Consider the following 20,199-nt stretch of genomic DNA (forward strand, 5'->3'; position numbering starts at 1 on the left):
AGGTTTTATGTCGATGAATCTTAGAAGATTGCTAGTCATTGCCCTACTGCTCCTGTAGGTCAAACGACTCAAAAACGCCTTATGAATGTGGGGATATCTTGCCGAGAGACAGTCAAAATGCCTCTCGGTAAAGCCGAAAGACAGTAGGGACCATTCTTGATGAAAATAACAGTTCAGTGGTTTGAATATGACCAGTGCGAAATTGGAAAAAATTGAATGCGAACAGGTGTGAAGTTGGTTGTCTACTTCACACAATAAGATTTCTGGGTTCTGGAAACGCTTTTAACCTCTAATTTAGCAACCAAAGTGATCTCAAGCGCACTAATACACCTTCTATAACCACAAACACTTCGATTTACACAAGGAAATAGTAAACAACTCAATTTTAGAATTCGAGAAAAAGTTATGTTAACTGTCGTTTGGAATACCAACCTGAAACTACTGAAATCCCTCAAGTAAAGTCAAAAATTGCTGAATTTGGTTAGCTTGGCACTTTTAACTTCTCACAACACCCACAGAGCCCCAGTTTTGTAGTTTTCTCAACAAAAAACGAACAGAAAGTGTGTAAAACTCACCCAAAACGAATAAAATCGACTAGTGATTTTGGCACCGCAGTGTTGGCAGTCCGGTTTCCCCCAAACTGTCAAATTCGAATTCAAGTTGTTTACAAACGAACTCTTCAGTTGTCTCCAAAATGAACGATGTTTACCTCCAGAACAGCGTGCAGTTCATCCATTTCCACTTTACCGCGACGGAGCTCTACGAAGACTGTAAGTAAACTCCTCCGTGTCCTCAAACTTCATGTTCAACTTCTAGTTTGTAACTTGACCGAAGCTCAGATCAAAAACGCGTTAGAAAACTTAGAGGAGGACCTTGCGGCCAAGTTTCCATCGAAAAACGAACAAATTAGAGAAGAAATCAAAAGACTCGAGGAGTTGTACGTGCTCAGATCCCAAGAAAGTCTCCAGAAGTTTAAGGTTTGTTGGATTGACCCCCCCCCCCCAGTTGTCTCATTCTGAGTTTTAGGAGGCAGCGAAGGCGATTTTTGCTCTGCCGGTAAATACAGAGCACGGGGGCGTAAAAGTGACGAATGAAGAAGTCGCGAAGTTGTCTGGAGAGGTGGAGGAGTTGGAGAGAAAGTACCAGCAGGCGGTGTTCTACAAGAATTACTTGCAGAATGAGATAAAGAAGTGTGAAGGGGTGGAGTCTCTGCGACTTGAGGTGGAGAGGGCGTTGGGTCGTTTAACGAAAAATGACGAGGGGAAGCCCCTGAAGGAGTTGCTGGAGGTGGTGGAGAAGTTTGAGGAGTTTTATTATGACAAAGCCTTCTCTCAGAGGGAGGTCACGGATGTGTTGAATTTGTTTAAGATTGGTAAGGTTGAATAAAAGTCTTCAGTTTAAATACAGTGAAATGTATAATTTAGAAATTTCAAAAGGAGGATGATATGATGTAAATATTTACAATACAGAAAATCATCACTAATTAAAACGGTTGATAGTTTCTACAGTTTATAAAATATAATATGAGAATAAAAAAATGTAAATAAAACAAACTTTCATTTGAACGTTCAGGTAATGGATAACAGAAGACGAGTACACAGAAAGTTCGTTTTATTTGGTTTATCTACTGCAAAAAAAGATCTAGACGCTATTCTACATGCAGTTATTTAAAAATGTGCTTTTTTATACATATTTTGCTAATGTCTCTCACTTAATTCTTTAAACATTCTTTGTAAGAGCAGAACATTACGTATTTATTTTTAATAACTTTTTTACAATGTGTATACATTGAATAATACAATGGAAGAATTACACAAATTTGTATATTGCCAAAAATATACATTTCTTTTAAATATGGAAACGCTAAAATATTGCACTCGTGCCATATTTTATCGTCCTGGAAGAAAACAAGGATAACATCACTATTGTAATTCATTTAAATTCTTCTCTATTGGGTGGATTCGTATCTTAATACTTAGAAGTAACGATATGCATTTTTCAATAACTTTTGCTCACGATTAATCCTAGAATTTGGAAATTAAAGCTATGAACAGACACATTTCCAGTCGGTTGAGATCACTGGAAAAATAACAACAAACGCGGAATCTTGTCCGTAACTGGCCAAACAAAATGATGCCCTTTATGGAAAGACTAGAGGAAAAACTGGGAGCAATTCCGAATATGTACAAAAATTTTGGAAAAAACTACGACACTTATTGCGAATTTGGCCATCATGGGTTGGAAAGCACACGTTTTCTCTCAAAACAAGCATATCACATGTTTAAAACATTTGCTTTGCAATAATAAGCCTTCCGGCATGGTAACAGTCTTGTAATAACTACTTAAAAAAAAAAGAAACAGTGCCTCGTTGGCAAGAAAAGCCTTAAGTTTAACAAAAGGTAATCACAATAAATTAGGGTAATGATTATTCGATTTCGTGATTGCACTTATTTATTATCTTACAGTCTTCGGAGAAGTCTATCACTGAGTTCAATACTCCCACCGCTCGTCCTCGTCCTGCTTCTCTTCTTCGGGTTTCTCGCTCTCTTCGTGGCGAGTCTCCTCCTTCTCCTTGTCTTCGTTTTGATTCTGGGGTTCGTTATCGTTGCTGATGGAGGAGGTGTCGCTCTGGTCATCTTCGAACCGATCCATGACTGGCGTGGGTTCCACTCGGACCGTCTCTTCGGCGTTCCTCCTTCCATAATCCTCCGTCTGCATGACACACACTCCGTTGATGATGACTTCGTCACCGGTCGGCTTGTCTTTCTCGTTGTCTTGCCATTCGGGGTTGACCCACTGGGGCGCCGCCGGTTTCCTCCGCGAACTCCGAGCTTGGTTTACCGCCACTTCGCGCTCTTTGGGTTCGTTCTTGAGGAGGCTCCCCGTCGAGAGGTTGGAGTCTTCGGATCCGACGTTACTTTCGACATCGTCGTCGTCGTCAAAATCCCCCGGCTCTCGCTTCAGCGACAGGTCTAAACCACTGATCTGTTCTTTCACTGCGTTGTTCAGCGCCGCCATGTCCACTTCACTGGGCAAAAGCCCCCGACTAATAAGCGCCGCCAAGTTCGTATTTGCGGCGAGATAAGGAGGGTATGGTAAGGGGACGCCCCCCAACCCCATCCTCTCTTTGGACAACTCCAAAAGTCTTTGGTTTAACAGCAACCGAAATTGCACGGGGTCGAAGGGGCCTTGAGCGCCGCTCTGGTCGCGTGGGGGCACGTCGGAGGCCATCCCGTGCGGCACTTGCTGCTTCAGACGCATCCGATGGTTGTGGAACCAGTTGGTGATGGTGCGACTCGACAGCCCCAGTTCGGACGCCAGGAACTCGATCGTGGCCACGTTGGGGTACGGGTCCAGAGCGAACGCCAGACGCAGCGCTTCCTTCTGTTCTTCGGAGAAGAGCACGCGTTGCTTCTTGGTGGGGCCGGGGCCCGGAGAGTTGGAATGATAGAATTCGGAGGTGTCGTTCGAAGACGTGTCCGAGCTGTTGTCGTGGGCGCCGGGACCAGAAGACCGCCGGCGTTTGTTGGCTTCGCGACGCTCGTTCTTCAGGGCTTGTAGCCGGTCGATGTTGTGGGCGTCGTTCAGCCAGAGTTGCATGCGGATGAAGGGCTCGCGGCCTTTGATGCTCAGCATGTGCCACGGCTTCGGCTTGGACAGCAGCTCGCTCACGGAGCCCTGTGACAGCCCCAGCACGGCCTCGCCGAAGATCTGGAAGAGAGAAAGTTTCAATTCCACTTTCTAGCGTTCAACGATCTCACCTTTTGCCCGATGTTGTTGGCCAGCAGCGCCTCCTTGATCTTCGTCGTGATAACCTGCGTGTCCAGGTCCTGCGTGAGCGCCGCCATTTCGTAAACGCTCGGCGACATGTGCTGATGCATGTTTCGCAGCGACTGGTGCTGCCCCATGGGCGAGTGCGGGATGCCATGGGGGCTGGGATTGGACTTTTTCAGATGGTCGGGCGTCTGCAGACTGATGGCGTGGTGAGGCGGGACCCCTGGCGGCGTTAGTAACATCGGTGGCGGCTGCGGGTTCTGCCCCAACGACGGCGGCCCCAGCTGCAGCGATGGCGGCAACAAGTTCTGCGTCTCTTGCATTTTGCTGATGATGCCAGCCGCGTCGTTGAGCATCTTCGGCGTGGGTGGCATCGGCTTCCCTATCGACGTCGCCGCCCCGCCGTACCCCCCAGTCCGCATGAGCTTCTCCGGGGCGATTTTGTACTGACTCGCGACGAGTTTGTGCACGGCGTTGTCGTCCTCGAGGAACATCTTCATGCGGATGAAGGGCTCGCGACCCTTCTGGGTCAACATGTGCCAGGGTTTGGGGCGGGCAAGAAGGTCACTAACCGACCCCTGGGACAAGCCCAAGACAGACTCCCCGAAGAGTCTCTGGCTGATTGAGTACTGACTGAGTTGTTCTTTGACTTTCTTAACAATATCTTCGGTGTTGAGGTTGTTGTACTGGTCAAATTGCTGCTGGGTGATGGGCGGTAACACCGCCTTCAACGGCCTCTGCGAGGTGGTGTGATGGGGTTGCGCCGGCGGTTGCGAGATGAGGGAGTTGGTGATGGAAGCCATTCTTTGGAGAGGACTCGCAACGGAGGAAGCAGTGAAATCGTCAGTGGGGGTCATCGCCGGCGGCAAGATTGCGTTTCCTAGAGGACTTGAAGCGGTAGATCCGCTCGATGGTTGCGTCCCCGGTTCGATTTTTGGTCTAACTAAACTAAACGCGCTCCCGGAATGTCTGAGCGCTTCTTCGTTATCTTTGGTGTCTTTCTCTTCCCCGTTGACCATCTTCTTGTCTTTGGGCAAAGAGAGATCCTGAACGCCTCCATTGGGCTGGTGCTGAGCCAACGCCTGTTGTTGCAGCGCCAACAACCCCAAATTCGGCATCTGTCCAGGGTTGGTCTGGTTCAACTTGACAATCTCTCGGTGGTACGCATCCAGCGCCATGCGGATCTCCTCCTGGGTCCGGTCCATCTGCCCGCTAAACAGTTGCGGGAAGAACATACTACAATGAGTTTAGCGACACCGTCGAAATCCCAACATACTCACCCAGGAAACGCCTCTCGGGGATTCCGAAAGTCTTCAATCCGGCGCCCCATGAGCTTCGCGAGCTCTTCCTGGTAGATCCGCACAACCTTCTCCTGAGGAATGTCGTCGTTCTCGTACTTCTTCAGTCTGCGGTTTTGGGACGAGTCCTTGGAGAAAGGACTCAAACACTGGTTGTGCGGCGACTTTGAATCGTCGTTACTGCGGCTATCTTCAGTGCTGTGTTTCAACTGCTGGAGTTGGCTAGCTTCGCTCAGGATGTGAGCTATCCGCTCTTCGGTTAGATCATTTTCTGGACGGCCGAAAGTTGGCATTCCTGTATCTTTGCCTGAGGAAAAATTGTCTGTAAGGGAGCGGAATAAAGAGTCTTAATGATTTAAAATTATCTAATTTACCTCTCTAGTTACCCATGACTTTCAAGTCACGTCGTGGTTTATTACAGACACTATCAAAGAGTGTCAATTGTCAAAAGTGACGTTACTTTCCATGGATAACTAAAGGTAAAATTTATACGAACAATCAAGCGTGACAATAAAATCCCCAGAATTTTTTCCCACCGTTTTTAATTATTGTTTGTCGATTTGAGGTTCCGAAGAAATCAACCATAATAAGAGTTGCGTGTTTGTTTTTTTTCTCCGAAATGACGAGGTAATTACGTGCCGTCGATTCTTCCGATCTTCTTCAATCTTGTCGTTATTAAAATAAGATTACGATTGAAATAAAGTGTAACGGTGGTTTCTAAACCGTGTGACACAAGACGACAGTTTAATGGCAGTATTTACGATGTACATCTGTATTTATATAATAATAAAAACTTCAAGAGAGTCGCTAGCAAATAATTACTCGTTGCTCATTTTGTATTTTTCATGGGAATGTGAACGTTTGGATCATAATGGAACAAGAATAGTAATATTGTCAACTCGTTTCAACAATGGCGGAAGACAACTTTAATGTTAAGATGCGAGCAATTGCATATGTCAACGTATCAATTTTAATACAGTTAACCCAATTAGTAGTTCGAAGATTTCTTTGTGTGCGGAGACAGAGAGATGGATTTAATTGGACCTTGAAGGATCTATAATTTTATTGTCAAGTGCACCGGAAGGAAAATATACGAAATCTTGCGATGGACACGAACACTTTCAACAATTACCGGACGATCGACAGCCAATTTTTAGGACTTTCACGGAGGCGATGAGGCGCAATTAGAAAGACAAATATCTAATATCCGTTCACAAAACAAGTTACGAAGGTTGGCGAAAACTAAACGTCCTAAACGCACAGTTGGTAGCAGTGACAGTTAACGTTTCTAATCTCAAAAGTTCAATTTCAAAGTTTTGATAGCAAACTTCAAAGTGCACTCTGATTTACCAAAAATTTAAGGTAATTTGATTGACTAGGTTGAAATTTAGCCTTCAATTTGAAGAATACACAACCTGGTGCTCGACAGCCTAAAATTCCCACTACTAACCCTGAAATTTGAAAGAGTTTGGCATCTTTTGAATGTGACTAGGCTTCTAACCTAGTTTAGTGGAAAACTATCGCCTAGACTTCCAAGAAATCCGCTCAGTCTTTAAAAGTTTAGTAAACTAGAAGCCTAGCCAATGTAATTTACTGCTTTAAATGAAAGCTGGAAGAAACCCCAAAACTTTTAATTCATTCCTAGGTTTTGACGACTGTGGAACGTTAACCTTCAAGAAATTGTGTAACAGCCTGGAAGGAAACCTGGAATTTCAAGGTTTATATGTAGGGAGTTTTGAAGCGATCACCTTAGGAAAAATGTCTTAACTTCTAGGTTTGTGCAATGGACAATGTGAAACTCAAATGACACAACCTGGGTGAGAAAAGTAGGTTTCTTGCAAAAACTCATAAACCTAAAAAGACACTGAAAAGCTCAGGTTTCTAATCACGCTTGTTTGATTCAAGTTCATGGAAGCCTAGTTTACATTGTGATAAATGTGACTTTCTTTTTTTGAAATGTTCAGTTTTTGTAAACTTGGGTTATTTAGGGATGAAAAATACTTCGTATTTTTGGTAAAGAAACTTGGTTGTAAATGAAAAATCACCGGATCTGACAGTCCGAAATCTAGAAGGATGACTAGTTTCGTGGAGTTTCTCAAATTGCCTACTTGAGAACTAAAAAATCCATAGATGTGTTGGTTTTAAATAAAAGAGAAGATGCCAACTGGTAATCAGAAAACTCCCTAAAGTGCAATGGTGATTAAAAAAGTTGAATAATGAATAGAAGACGTGTGTTTTTAGCAGTTCTTTGGTTGTTGTTGATGTGAATGGTAGAAGAGGCTTTAGGTATTTGTATGAAATTCAGTAATTGCGTAATTGTCGAATGAATAAAAAAAATTAATAATTGGAAACACATTGTGAGTGACAGCAGCATGTGCCAACACAAAAATGTTCCAGTTGAGTCGTCCGACATTGAAATTGCATTGATGGATGTATTTTTTGTAGGCTGTCGTGTTGAAAATCGTTTTCCAGAGACATCCAAAGGGCCGGACTAGCGCCCGGAATTAGCATCCGAATTGTATCTTTGTTGGCAAATTTATAGAGTGAAATATAAAAGAGTAAATTAGCAATTTAGACAAGTATATTACCGGAGATTTATTAATCTTTTGTTCGGTTTGCTGCAGACGTCGTAGCATTGCACCCTCTTTTTTCCCCGATAGAGGTAAATTATTCGCATCGACTTCCGTGGCTTTTGTTTCGAAACGATATAAAATATCTTTATGCCCAGACATGGACGCCGAAAACAAACCCCAACACTTTAAATTTTAAAATTTCAGAGATAATCGCGAGAGGCGATCTAGCGTGCTTCCGCTGTGGCCAAGGTTTCGACCTTATCGCTCGCCACCATCATTCCAACGTTCGCATTGAAAAATCCTATAAAATCGATAGATTTTTCCGACTGAAAGCGACTTATGCCGCTTTTCCTCATCGAACAGTGACGTGCTTCCAATCCGATCGCGTGTAAAATGTTGCATGTGTAAAAACGCCGTAAAAACTTTTTTATAATTCTAGACGTGATAGAAATCGAACGCGCCACGAAATGCTACAAACTTACAACCATTTCTTATCACAAAGCCAATTTTACAATATCGAATTTATTTTCGTTTTAATAACGCGACTTCCTTCCTCTCTCCATTTATCAAACTAAATTTGGAAATGATTCAATTTTTTTTTCTTTGTTTGCGGTCAACCATCTAGTTACATCCGTTCAGACGCGGCAATTATTATTATCTCTATTTATTAATCGGATATATGTGTGTACACACTATAATGTTTTAAGGTCTGCATTCTTCCGATTATGCGTGGAAAACGTCGAGATTTTACCGACGAGCTTCGCATGGGAACGCGCCTTAAACAACGGTTCCTGTGCGTACATAAATGTATAAACATGTGTGGTCATACCTCGCTGCGCGCGCTATTAGAGCGTTATTATTGTAATTCTTCCACAAATTTGCCCGTTTCTTTGTCCGGATCGCAATTATTTCTACTCTAATTTCGCCTTTGTTACCCAAACGTCTTCAAATCCCAGGAATCAAGAAGTATTTTTTTTTTAACCGGAATTATTAGTAAAATTTTTAGTTCCTGTATGAATAAACCTCGATATCTCGCTTATTTTCAAAGCAAACTTCAACTGTGAATGCTCATTTTACGCAGAATTTCACGCAAAATCCAAAACTAGGCGATATTTTCACGTACGCCAACAAATCACCGAATTAGAACCAATTTGTTATTACAATGTGGTAACCGCAGCCACCTCCATAAACATTTACGATTTCCAACAATAAGTCAGCGAAAATCCCGCAATAAAACAGTTGATTAAGAAACAACAAAATCACAAGACGATGATAACACCGTTTAATTAACAATGACGTATTTGTAAAAATAACCTAAAAACAATAGTTGAGATAAAAGTAATTATCCTGTTTTGCCAACTCGAAAAAGACGACCTCATCGGAAAATCCACTCTTCCGGTAAATCCATCAATTCCTACAATACCGACCGTGTAAACTGCAGCACGATTTAATTCAATTAAACGCAGATAGTCTCCATTGTCATCGTTGAATTTTATTTTATTTTGCGTTCGGCGGTAATCGACTCTGAACATGCGATTAATAAAATTGATTCCGACATAACCTCAACTTTGGTACAGTCTCCTGGGCTTCCCCGATCTATTGCGTCCATCTTGAAACAATTGTGACATTTTCCGCCGATTACGATCGTGTCAAACAAGAAAGAACGTGCAACAATAAGTCATAAAATATGCAATAAAAATGTAAAAGTAGAACATATATTTACGGTAATCCTAAAATCGAAGAAGTGTGATTGTAGAGATAATTCCGAGTTTAATTGCGCATTGTTAACTGCTCAGATTGAAATTAAAGAGTTTTCAGAGCAGAAACGTTGATTTAAGAATGTGTTGTAAGGCGTGGGATTTGTCCGGACAATACTTTTGTAATTAAATATTTGGGTTATTAATGTTGAAATCGCATCGCATGTAAATTCGTTGTGACACAACAGTTTTTTTTTTCTTAAACACAATAAAATTGCCACAATTCGATTTTTTCACTGTAATTATGTATCATTCCAAATAATAATTTATTTTATTGAATGGCAGGAAATGATTCACGAATTATTTTCAACATGCGTGGCCTAGAAAAACGTTAATTAACGAATTAGTTATTGCTGATCTAGTGATCTAGGAAAACGCACATTTTTGGGATGATCATCATCTAGTGTGCTGGTCGATTAGTATCACTTGTCAAACGGAATTTGAGGTTATCTGACCAACGTTCTGACCATTATCGTCGTAGAGTGGCACAGGCGACTAAATTTTTTTGAAACGCGCTTAATCAAACTAAAGACGAGACCACTAGATTTAGATGATTGAATTTCTTGGAATGCGCCATGAATCACTTTTTAAATCTAGTAGGTACTTATTAAACAATTACAATTCGACGAAACGGCAGGAAATGATTCTAGAGCCCCCCAGTGTTACCAACCGAACAGATCTTACCTTTCTTTGGTATGAGGGATTTGAGAAGAAGAATTGCTTGTTCGTCGCAGGCCCAAGCGTGCATCTTCCGGTAGCTGTCTCGTCCCTTCTCCGTGAGTTTGTCCCACGGTTTGGGCTTGGACAGGAGTTCGGAGACGGTCCCCTGGGACAGCCCCAGGATGTACTTGGCGAAGAGCCGCTGGCCGATGTTGTGGATCGAGAGCAGTTCGCGCACTCTCCTCGATATGTGCAAAGTGTCGAGATTCTGGGAAGCGTATTTGTCCATGTTGTACCTCAGCATCTCCTGGAGCTTCGCCTCCATGGGGTCCCCCTTGGGGATGAGACTCTCGCCCAGCCGACTCACCATGGAGCCCGGCGCCATGCCCAACTCCTCGGCGAAGCGGAACGGCGACCTGGTCGGGAAACCGACAGAACTAGAAGACCATCAAAAGTGCTCCGAGGAGGGGGCTTACCTGTGGTCCTCGAAGCGGTAGGGGCTTTTCAGCGACTCGTCGCCGCGGAGGAAGTTGACGGCGCACATCGTCGCCATCGGGATGTTGTTGTTGCTGAGGTGGTGGTTGTTGTTGTCTTCCGGGCTCTTGGGGTTTCCGTTGAGGATGGGTTCGACGGGGGAGGATTGCGGCGGTTGAGAGTCCGGAGGCTGCGGCGTCGAAGCCGTCGATTTCTCGTCGGGGACGGCGACGACCGGCGTCGGCGTCTTGGCTACATCTATACAGGGTGAGCGCGAGATTAGACTCGGTTCTAAGGAGCGGCGCCAACTGGCCACGATCTCTTCACCTAACATGCTACCGAATGCTTCTACGTTCTGGAAGGGACGCGGCAAGGGGGCTGGGGGGGACAGGGGGGACAGTGCTTCCGCCGTTTGGTTCGGTGGATTGAGTGCAACCCCTGGAAAAGAGGAAACAACATCAGATTTTGGGGATGACGGACGCCACTGAGCAGGAGGAACGAGAGACAATTACAAGCGAATTATTCTTAATTACCTGAAAATTGGCGCGGAGCTGATTGCCGATTATTAAATTCGAATTAAAACGCCATTTTTAAGCACAATTTGCGCTGGGAAGAAGGAGGGGGGCGGGAAAAGTGAAGTTGGTACGACTGGAGTTGCCCGTAGAAATGTCCACACGTTAAAAAATTAAGTTGGCAGCACCAGCCGTTGACCTTGAAACGTGACATGCGCAGAAGCTAATCGTAACCTCAAAAGTCGCGACGTTCAGTCTTCCCCCAAAAAGCCGGATTTACACCCGCGAATGTTCGTGGACTCACAGCAATGAGCTAAGAAAATTCGTCAGCGCAATTCCCAGAGATTTATCATGATAGATGTCCGAAATAATTCAACCGCGACACATAAACAAAATTTTTTACGTCAGCTCGTAAATTTTCGGCAGTAATCGGCGTCCTTGTTTAAAATTCGGAATTCTTTATCAATCAATTGTTTCCCTTCAGGGCCGTCTCCGCTCATTTCGGAGCATACGAAAAAAATCATAAATAACTTGTTATCTGATACGGCTCTGATAAATGACTTCCTTTTTCCACGGTTCACCGATCTTAATTTATAATCGCACTAAACTAATTAAAAATCCGCTTAATTACCGTGTGCAAGAAGTACAAATAATTACCTTCTTCTGGAGTTTTGGGTCTTTCGATTTTAGTCTTTTCCAAGAGGAGATCGATGGACTTGGTCGTTTCGGGGTCCGATCTGAGGATGCTCAGCTCCCGTTTCATGTCTTCATAGTCTCTTTGATGGTCGAGTTTGGCTTCTAATCTCACGATGATTTGTCTTTTCTGTTCGAGTTGGTCTTCTAACCTGGAGATCTGCGATATCGACGTTTCTTTGAGTTTAGATATCGTGCTCTGGAGTCTTTGTACTTCTTCAACTAATTGATTGATCTGGAACGGAATTATTTAAATTCGACTATTGTCTCGATCTGAATAATATTAATGACATTAGCATGAAAATACACCTTTGTTGACTAACCCCACGTGTACTTTGAGGAATTCTATTAGCTAACAAGCTTTTGAAGGGAAAGAGACGGATATGTTTAACGTAATTTAGGAATCAATCAATCGTTCTCCGTATGAAGACATTAATCTGTTCAACCCCTTTTGCATAAGGTGATATAGATCGATTGATTACATTCCGGGGGCGAACACCACCCTAGGGCAAGCAAATAAGATCAAATACATTCAGAAAAAAATCGAAATATCTCACGAGTTTGCTACACTTTCCGATCAATAAAACAATATTTCCAAAAAGTTGTTTTGTTTTTTTGAATAATTGATTCTGTTTATGAAAATCATCACCATTTTCTAGAACATTTCGTTAATTTGGCGGTTTCAATCCCCGAATTGTGTATTGCTGAATTCGAAAATTTTGGAATTTTTAGATTTTTTTTTTAAAGAACCAATTTTTTTATTAAATTCCCTAACTTTGACAGTTTTGATTCTAAAGAAATGAGCTTTGGCGATTTTGTTTGTTCCACTTCTTTATCAATTGTGCTAAAATTCAAAAATTTTCAGAATTAAAAAAAAAATGTTTTGACAACGAACCAAAAATTTCCACTATTTTCGATTAAATTTCGTAACTTTGTCAATTTTAATCGTAAAACAGTGAAATTTGGGAATTTTATTTGCTTCGACTTTTTCATAAACGGTGCTGGATTCCAAAATTTTTAAGCAAGAGATAGAATTTTTGGAAATTTTTATTTTGAGAACGAACCAAAAATGTCTACCACTTTCTATTAAATTCCATAACTTTGGCAGTTTTAATCGTAAAACAGTCAATTTTTGAGGTTTTACTCCTTTCGACCTGTTTATCAACTGTGATAAATCCCAAATTTTTGGAGCAAGAGAAATATTTTTTAGAAATTTTTATTTTGAGGACGAACCAAAAATTTTTCTATTAAACTCCCCAACTTTAACAGTTTTAATCGTAAAGCAGTGAGCTTCTTAGACTTATTTTGCTTGGACTTCTTTATCAACTGTACTAAATTCGAAAATTTTGAAGAGACTAAATTTTTGGAAATTTTTACTTTCATGACTAATCAAAAATGTCAACAAATTTCTATAAAATATTGTAACTTTGACAGTTTAAATACTAAAACAGTGAAATTTCGAGGTTTAACTACTTTCGACATGTTTATCAAGTGGACTAAATTCAAAAATTTTGGACCAAGACAAGAATTTTTGGAAATTTTTATTTTGAGCCGATCCAAAAAAGTCCACCACTTTCTAATGAAATTCTGTAACTTTGACAGTTTTAATCCCATAACAGTTAAATTTCGAGGTTTTATTACTCTTCACTCGTTTATTTGTGCCAAGTTCCACAATTTTCGAGTAGGAGACTGAATTTTTGGAAATTCTCATTTTGAGGACGAACCAAAATGTCTATTAAATTCCGTAACTTTCACAGTTTTAATCGTAAAGAAGTAAGCTTTGAGCATTTTACTTCGATTTCTTCATCATCTGCGTTAAATTTCAAAATTTAACAGCAAAAAACAGAATTTTTAGAAATTTTCATTTTAAATGGAACCAAAGTTTTTGTTAAATTGCGTAACTAACAGTTTTAATCCGATACAGTGAAATTTCGAGGTTTTACTCCCTTCGACTTGTTTATTAACTGTGCAACATTTGGTTGATGCAGGTTGGTACTCTTGACTGTCGTAGCCAGAGCGCCAAATTTGAAAAATCTAAGCGAATTCCTTAGCATTTGACAACAAGCACAAAAAGAGCAAAGAAGAAGTAAATTTGAAAAGAAACTTACTCGTTCCATTTTTATCAGTCAATGCTTCATCTTTCAACAACTCGAGATAACTGAATGAGCGTTAAAACGATAATAATTAACATTTCTAATTATTGTGCAATAAATAAATTAAGGTATAAATTAAATTTCTAGTGTCAACACAATGATGAAGAGTCAACAAAATCAGACACGCTATCTCGGAAATTACAATACACTCAGAAAAAATAAGATTTGTCAATATTGAACTAACCTGAAAATAATAACAATAAATCTACTGAATCAAAATTTACAATTTCGAATTAATCCGATAACGCTTCATAAACGCTGATAACACACAATCACTGATAACAAATAAGATGGCGTCTATTAAACAAATAAGATGGCGACGGGAGCCATAAACTCGTTCAACAAGTGATGCAATCAACTTTTCGAATTTTTCATCGAAATTATGACGGCTGATAAGGCGCTGCAGAACAATTGTGAAAACGAGATTTCGGTCTTTGATGGGAGATCATGGGCTGTATTGTTATTTTAATGGGTTTTTTGAGAGAAACGCGCGGTTATGGGTATGGGCATGGACTTTTTTATATGCTAATTTAAGAGATTTCAGGGATCCGAAAGTTGCTAATTCAAGTTCAGGTTAAAACGCAGTTTCAAGTTTTGCCAATTTTTAGGTTTGTGTTGTAAATTTCAGGTTTTAAATTGCACATTTTTTAGGTTTTAGAGCAGATTTAAGTGATTTGTTTTAGGGCTTTTCAGGCTTCACATTGAACATTTCAGGCTTAGAACATTTGAAGTTTAAAACGCTATTTGCAGGTTTAAAAATGTTTTTTTTCGGAGCTTATAAAGGATAGTTATTATCTCTCCTTGGACCAAAATTCCAAGTTTAGGAGACAGACAAAATTTTTAGTGACAGAATTTTTGGAATTCTTTTTTTGAACCGAACCAAAAATGTTAACAAATGACTTTAAATTGCGTAACTTTGACAGTTTTAATCCGAAATTAGTGAAATTTCGAGGTTTTACTACTTTCAACTTGTTTATCAAGTGTACTAAATTCCAAAATTTTTTAGCAAAAAAGTGAATTTTAGGAAATTTTTATTTTTAGGACGAAGCAAAAATTTTGAAACATTCCTATTAAATTGCGTAACTTTGACAGTTTTATTTCCAAAACAGTGCATTTTCGAGGTTTTGGTATTTTTGACTTGTTTACCTAGTGTGCTGAATTCCAAAATTTTTGAGCAAGAAACTGAGTTTTTGGAAGTTTCTTTTAAGTTGTGTAACTTTGACAGTTTTAATTCGCATGCAGAGAAATTTCGGGGTTTACTATTTTCGATTTGCTCATTAATTGTGCGAAATTCCAAAATTTTCGAGCAAAAGACAAAATTTTGGAAATTTTCATTTGAACTAAAGCAAAAATGTCCACCACCTTCTATTAAATTTCGTAACTTTGACAATTTTAATCCCAAAACAGTGAAATTTCGTGGTTTTACTACTTTCGACTTGTTTATCAAGTACGTTAAATACAAAAATTTTTGAGCAAGAAATTGAATTTTTGGAAATTTTTATTTTGAGGACGTACCAAAACTGTTAACAAATTTCTATTAAATTGTGTAACTTTGACAGTTTTATTCCCAAAACAGTGAGTTTTTGAGGTTTTGGTACTTTTAACTTGTTTACCTAGTGGGCCAAATTCCAAAATTTTTGAGTAAGAAACTGAATTTTTGGAAGTTTCTTTTAAGTTGTGTAACTTTGACAGTTTTAATCCGCATGCAGAGAAATTTCGGGGTTTACTATTTTCGATTTGCTCATTAATTGTGCGAAATTCCAAAATTTTCGAGCAAAAGACAAAATTTTGGAAATTTTCATTTGAACTAAAGCAAAAATGTCCACCACCTTCTATTCAATTCCGTAACTTTGACAATTTTAATCTCAAAAAAATTTTTGAGCACGAAACTGAATTTTTGGAAATTTTCATTTTGAGGCCGAACCAAATATGTTAACAAATTTCTTTAAATTGCGTAACTTTGACAGTTTTAATCCGAATACAGTGAAATTTCAAGGTTTTACTCCTTTCGACTTGGTTATTCCAAAATTCCAAAATTTTCGAGCAAGAGACAAAATTTTTGGAAGTTTTTATTTTAAACCTAACCAAAAATTTCCTCTACTTTCTCTTCAATTCCCTAACTTTGACAATTTTAATCATAAAACAGTCAGTTTTGGGGATTTTATTAGCGTTGACTTCATTCATATTCATATTGTTCAGGTTTCTAGGCTTCAATTTCAGGTTTTTTAACATATAATTTCAGATCCTCTGGCTTCAAAACGCGAATTTTTTCTCCCTAAGAACGTGTCCCAATGAAGCTCCCTGCGTGCCGCCCATTTTCCGTCCACTTTTGGTTTCTTCCCCCCGGCGTTCCGCCACCTCCGCAACGCTCTAATGCTCATCTTTTCGTTATGTTTCTTTTAAAAAGCTGACGCTTCAACAATAGATGAAACTGGAATCACACAAGAGGTTGAAACCGGCAGTGGTGCGCAACGGAGCGTACTAACAACATGGACAATCAGTCATTGCAAATGAGCAACCTGTTCTTCCCAAATTGGACTTTCGCCGCGGATTTTCTAATCGCAACAATTAAAAATCGAGCCATCTCCTCTCGGAATTATAAACATTAACCGGAACGCAAATCACGTATTTCAGGTGGCGGAAACAAAGGGGGAATCCCCGAAGTGATGCCTAATGCTAGATTTAAGACAGAACTTCGGATTGAGTATGCGAGATGGAGCAATTATGCGTGCAATGGCCGCCATTTTGATTCAATCTATTGGGATGACACCCGAGGGATTTGCCTACCAGATCTTAATTCGTTTTAATGCGCGCGGAAAGAATGTTGCCCTTAGATCCGTCATACACATTTTTTTTTAATTGTCAGTTGCATGTGGTAGCGCTTGGTGGAACAGGAGACTCAACAAGCAAGAAATTGCCGCGAATTAAATCAAAAATCGGATTTCGGGCTATTATGCGGAATCTGTTAACCATGAATTCACGTGAGGGAAGATGAAGAAGCTTCTAGCGGACCATTAAATTTATTATGAAAACCGGATTTACACGAACGTCCTCTTCTGACCTTGCGATTATAAATAATATTAAGTGATGTATGAGAAATATAAAAACTTAATGAACTATTTCCTCTGTTCGAAACATCAATAGAGACAATAACAAGCATGAGAAAAAACGACGAGACCGACAATGACGAACTGCACTCTTTTACAACTTTACTTTCATAAATCAATCCTTAATTGTTTTTCTCCAAACCCTAAAACTAATTTCATTACGAGATAAGGGAATTTGCATGACTAATAGATAGGCGAGAGTCACGTCAAAGGCAAACGAGAAATAAAACGAGAATTTTCACATTCAAACCACTGAAAAATTGGCGCGGTGATCACCTTCAAACCACTGGAAAAGTGGCGCGGTGGTCACATTCAAGCCACTGATTGAAAAAATCACGTATAATCACCGAAAAAAGTGGCACGTTGGTCACGTTGAAGTCACTGATTTTTTCCAAATTTTGGATTTGGACTGCAATTATTAAATAAGTCCAAATTTTAAAGTAAATTTTTTGAAATGTGACACCCAAATTCTTTATTTTTTTTATTGTATTCTGGTTGAAAAAATCTAATTTCGAACAAATTTTGAACTGATGCGAACTAGGAAAAAAGTCAAAAGATTTGGACTGACTTGGCTTTAAGATTTGGGCTACAAATTCGTAATTTTAGCAGAATTCTGGATGAATAAGTACAAATTTCAAACAATTGACTGAAGTATTCACAGAATATCGAAAATACCTCCAAAATTGTCATTTAATTTGGACTGCAATTAAAATTAAAATTTGGACTGCAATTAACTTTGGACGATTTTTCACTTCAAGAGTTTATCTACAATGTTCCAAATTGGATTTTTGCATTTATTCCAGAAATCTGACATTTGGACGATTAAATAAGTCCAAAAGTTTTGAAATGCTAAACTCAAATTCGTAATTTTTAGTCGAATTCTGGTTGAAAAAGTCCAACAAGTTTTGGATTGATGTACCTGCAAAATATTTATGATCCTAAAAAAAAATACTCGAATGGGAGAAAATGATGTTAACCCCAAACAAACTAAAATTGCACAAAAAATAGTCCAAAGATTTGGACTGACTTGACTTTAAGACTTGAACTACGAATTTATTTTGAAATGAACCTAAACTTGTAGCTTTTACAGAAGTCTGGATGATTTCACACTTCAACAGTTCGAAATTGGACGATCCGTGTCAAAAGTTGGACTGAAGCTTCAGTTTCCAAGACTAAATTTACAGTAATTGAGTGTTTTTTGATTAGAAATTTGGTCTGTAACTTGCTCGGACTTATTTATTATTTATAAGATAAGCGAAAAGAAAAAAAGTAGCCGAGATTGGACTGCTTTGGACAACCTACTTGAAGTTCAGGTAATTCAAAATTTAGACTTTTGGGTGCTCAAACTATAAAAAATAATGAAAAATTTGGACTTACATTAAGTTAGAAGTCCAAGTAAAACTGTAATAAAAATTTGAACTTAAAAGTGGGTGATTTGAATTTTGATGGGCTTACTTTTGCAATATTATTACACGTGAAGTTTTCTTAAATCTGTAACAGATTTTTTACATTTTAAAATTTGGACTTGGGTTTAAAAAAAATTGTAGAAATCGTTTGTTTTTTCAGAATTTAGACTGTGGCGTAAAAGTCTAATGGCTATTGGATTTAAATTCTGGTAAAACAGTTCTAATTTTAAACAAAATTTGGACTGATTTTACCCCAAAATATACATAGAAAATACCACCAAAATATTTCACAAATGGGAAAAAAATGTGTTCTAACCCCAAACATTCTTTGACATGTCTCAATCGACTACACTAAAGTCGATGAAGTCCAAATATCATCGACTCTCTTAAAGAAGTCCAAAGATTTGGATTGACTCGAGTGTAGGATTTGGCGTAGTTTTGTTTTTTCAAATGGAAATCTCAAATTCACTATTTTCAACTGAATTCGGGTGGAAAAAGTCCAAATTTCGAACATGTTTTGGACTGATTAAAATTATCGATTCTAGTTCAAAAGATTTCAAAAACGGCACTTTTTTTTTCAAAACGTGACTTTAAATCAGAACAAGCACACTTAAAAAAGTCCTAAGATTTGGACTGACCGATTATACGATTTGGACTACAATTTGTTTTGATATGGATAACCATAATTCGGCATTTTCAACTGAATTCTGATGAAAAAAGTCTAAATTTCGTAACTATATTTTTTATATGAACGAAATTCTTTAAAATTCGGACTTGAGTTTAAAAAAAAATTTGTGAAACTCGATTGTTTTCCCGGATTTTTTTGCGATAACTGTCCATTTAGACTGACGTGAAGTTCAAATTACAATTTTTTATCGAATTTGGACTTAGTATTTGGACGACCGACTTTAAATTTTGGATTAGGACTTGGAAAGATGCGATGTGGAAGCAGCAAATGTGTGTAATTGAGCGTGTGAGTTCGAACTGACAAAAATGCGAAAGTGGTTTGCAAGTGATCACCGCGTCAAAGCCACCCAAAGTAGTTCGAACGTGATAAGTGTCAAAAGCAAAGTTAACGATCGAATAAAATAAAAGTGTAAACGCCGAAAAGCCATTATTCTCGATGTTTGTAATCCGTTAAAGTCTCGAGCATCAATTCGTTTCACTCGCTAAATAATCAATTGTCTTAAGGAAAAGTTAAATACGAGGCAAGTGTAGTGAACTCTCCCCGAAGAAGTTTCGCAAGATATTGGCCGCCAATCAAATCAGCTCGCGAAGTCGGCCATTTTAATTGTTCCAATTAAGAATAATCCTCGATTTGGAGAAATGAAAAGTTTGATTTGGTAATCCGAGTGTCAATCGGAGGAAAAGTCGAAGCGATGTCTGGAGGTATAATAAACGTGCAAATGAATAATCTCCGTATGTGAAACAAAGACGAGAAAATGTCAATCAGTGGAGAAAGAGAGAGGGGAAATAATCAATCGATATTGCTCAGACTTAGTTGGTATCACTCTAATTGTCAGACCAGATGGGTGGAAGGGAAAAGGGGGCCAAATTGAGAACCGAAACCGAAATATAGAATGTGGTTGAGATGCCAGATATACATTCCGTTTTAAGCCGCCAATCAATTTCCAATCCAACTTGCGCGATTTTTTCCCTCAAACTTCTTCCCGTGTATGAATAATACGCAGATCGCATGATTCATAGCCAAAGTTCGATGCAGATCAAAATACACAATTGATGGCTACAATGCAAAGCAAGCAAGAATAAGTCGAAACAAGCGCGCCCTCTC

At 39.3% G+C, this 20,199-nt stretch overlaps 2 protein-coding genes across 5 annotated transcripts in view; one reads left to right on the plus strand and one right to left on the minus strand.

The window, feature by feature from the left end:
- The first annotated feature begins 468 nt into the window (after window positions 1–468).
- Window positions 469–1,405, plus strand: LOC148176717 (uncharacterized). The gene is made up of 3 exons (XM_088032219.1): window positions 469–770; window positions 817–977; window positions 1,027–1,405. The coding sequence occupies exons 1-3, from the start codon at window positions 695–697 to the stop codon at window positions 1,384–1,386; spliced, it is 597 nt and encodes a 198-aa protein (XP_087888345.1). The 5' UTR covers window positions 469–694; the 3' UTR covers window positions 1,387–1,405.
- ct (homeobox protein, cut) overlaps window positions 1,397–20,199 on the minus strand; it is a 53,786-nt gene continuing 34,983 nt past the window's right edge. The window contains exons 3-8 of one of the 4 annotated variants that reach the window (XM_088032215.1): window positions 11,706–11,976; window positions 10,539–10,794; window positions 10,087–10,499; window positions 5,055–5,394; window positions 3,762–5,010; window positions 1,397–3,711 (exon numbers count right to left, since the gene is read on the minus strand). In XM_088032215.1, coding sequence (XP_087888341.1) covers window positions 2,491–3,711; window positions 3,762–5,010; window positions 5,055–5,394; window positions 10,087–10,499; window positions 10,539–10,794; window positions 11,706–11,976 — 3,750 coding nt within the window. In that variant the 3' untranslated portion in view covers window positions 1,397–2,490. Of the gene's footprint in view, window positions 3,712–3,761; window positions 5,011–5,054; window positions 5,395–10,086; window positions 10,500–10,538; window positions 10,975–11,705; window positions 11,977–20,199 lie in introns of all 4 variants that reach the window. The other 3 variants (XM_088032214.1, XM_088032213.1, XM_088032212.1) reach the window with 3 other exon arrangements.

The sequence above is a fragment of the Gnatocerus cornutus genome, chromosome 3, assembly GCF_029298725.1.
Source record: "Gnatocerus cornutus isolate USDA-ARS CGAHR chromosome 3, icGnaCorn1.1, whole genome shotgun sequence".
NCBI classification, from domain to species: Eukaryota; Metazoa; Arthropoda; class Insecta; order Coleoptera; family Tenebrionidae; genus Gnatocerus; species Gnatocerus cornutus.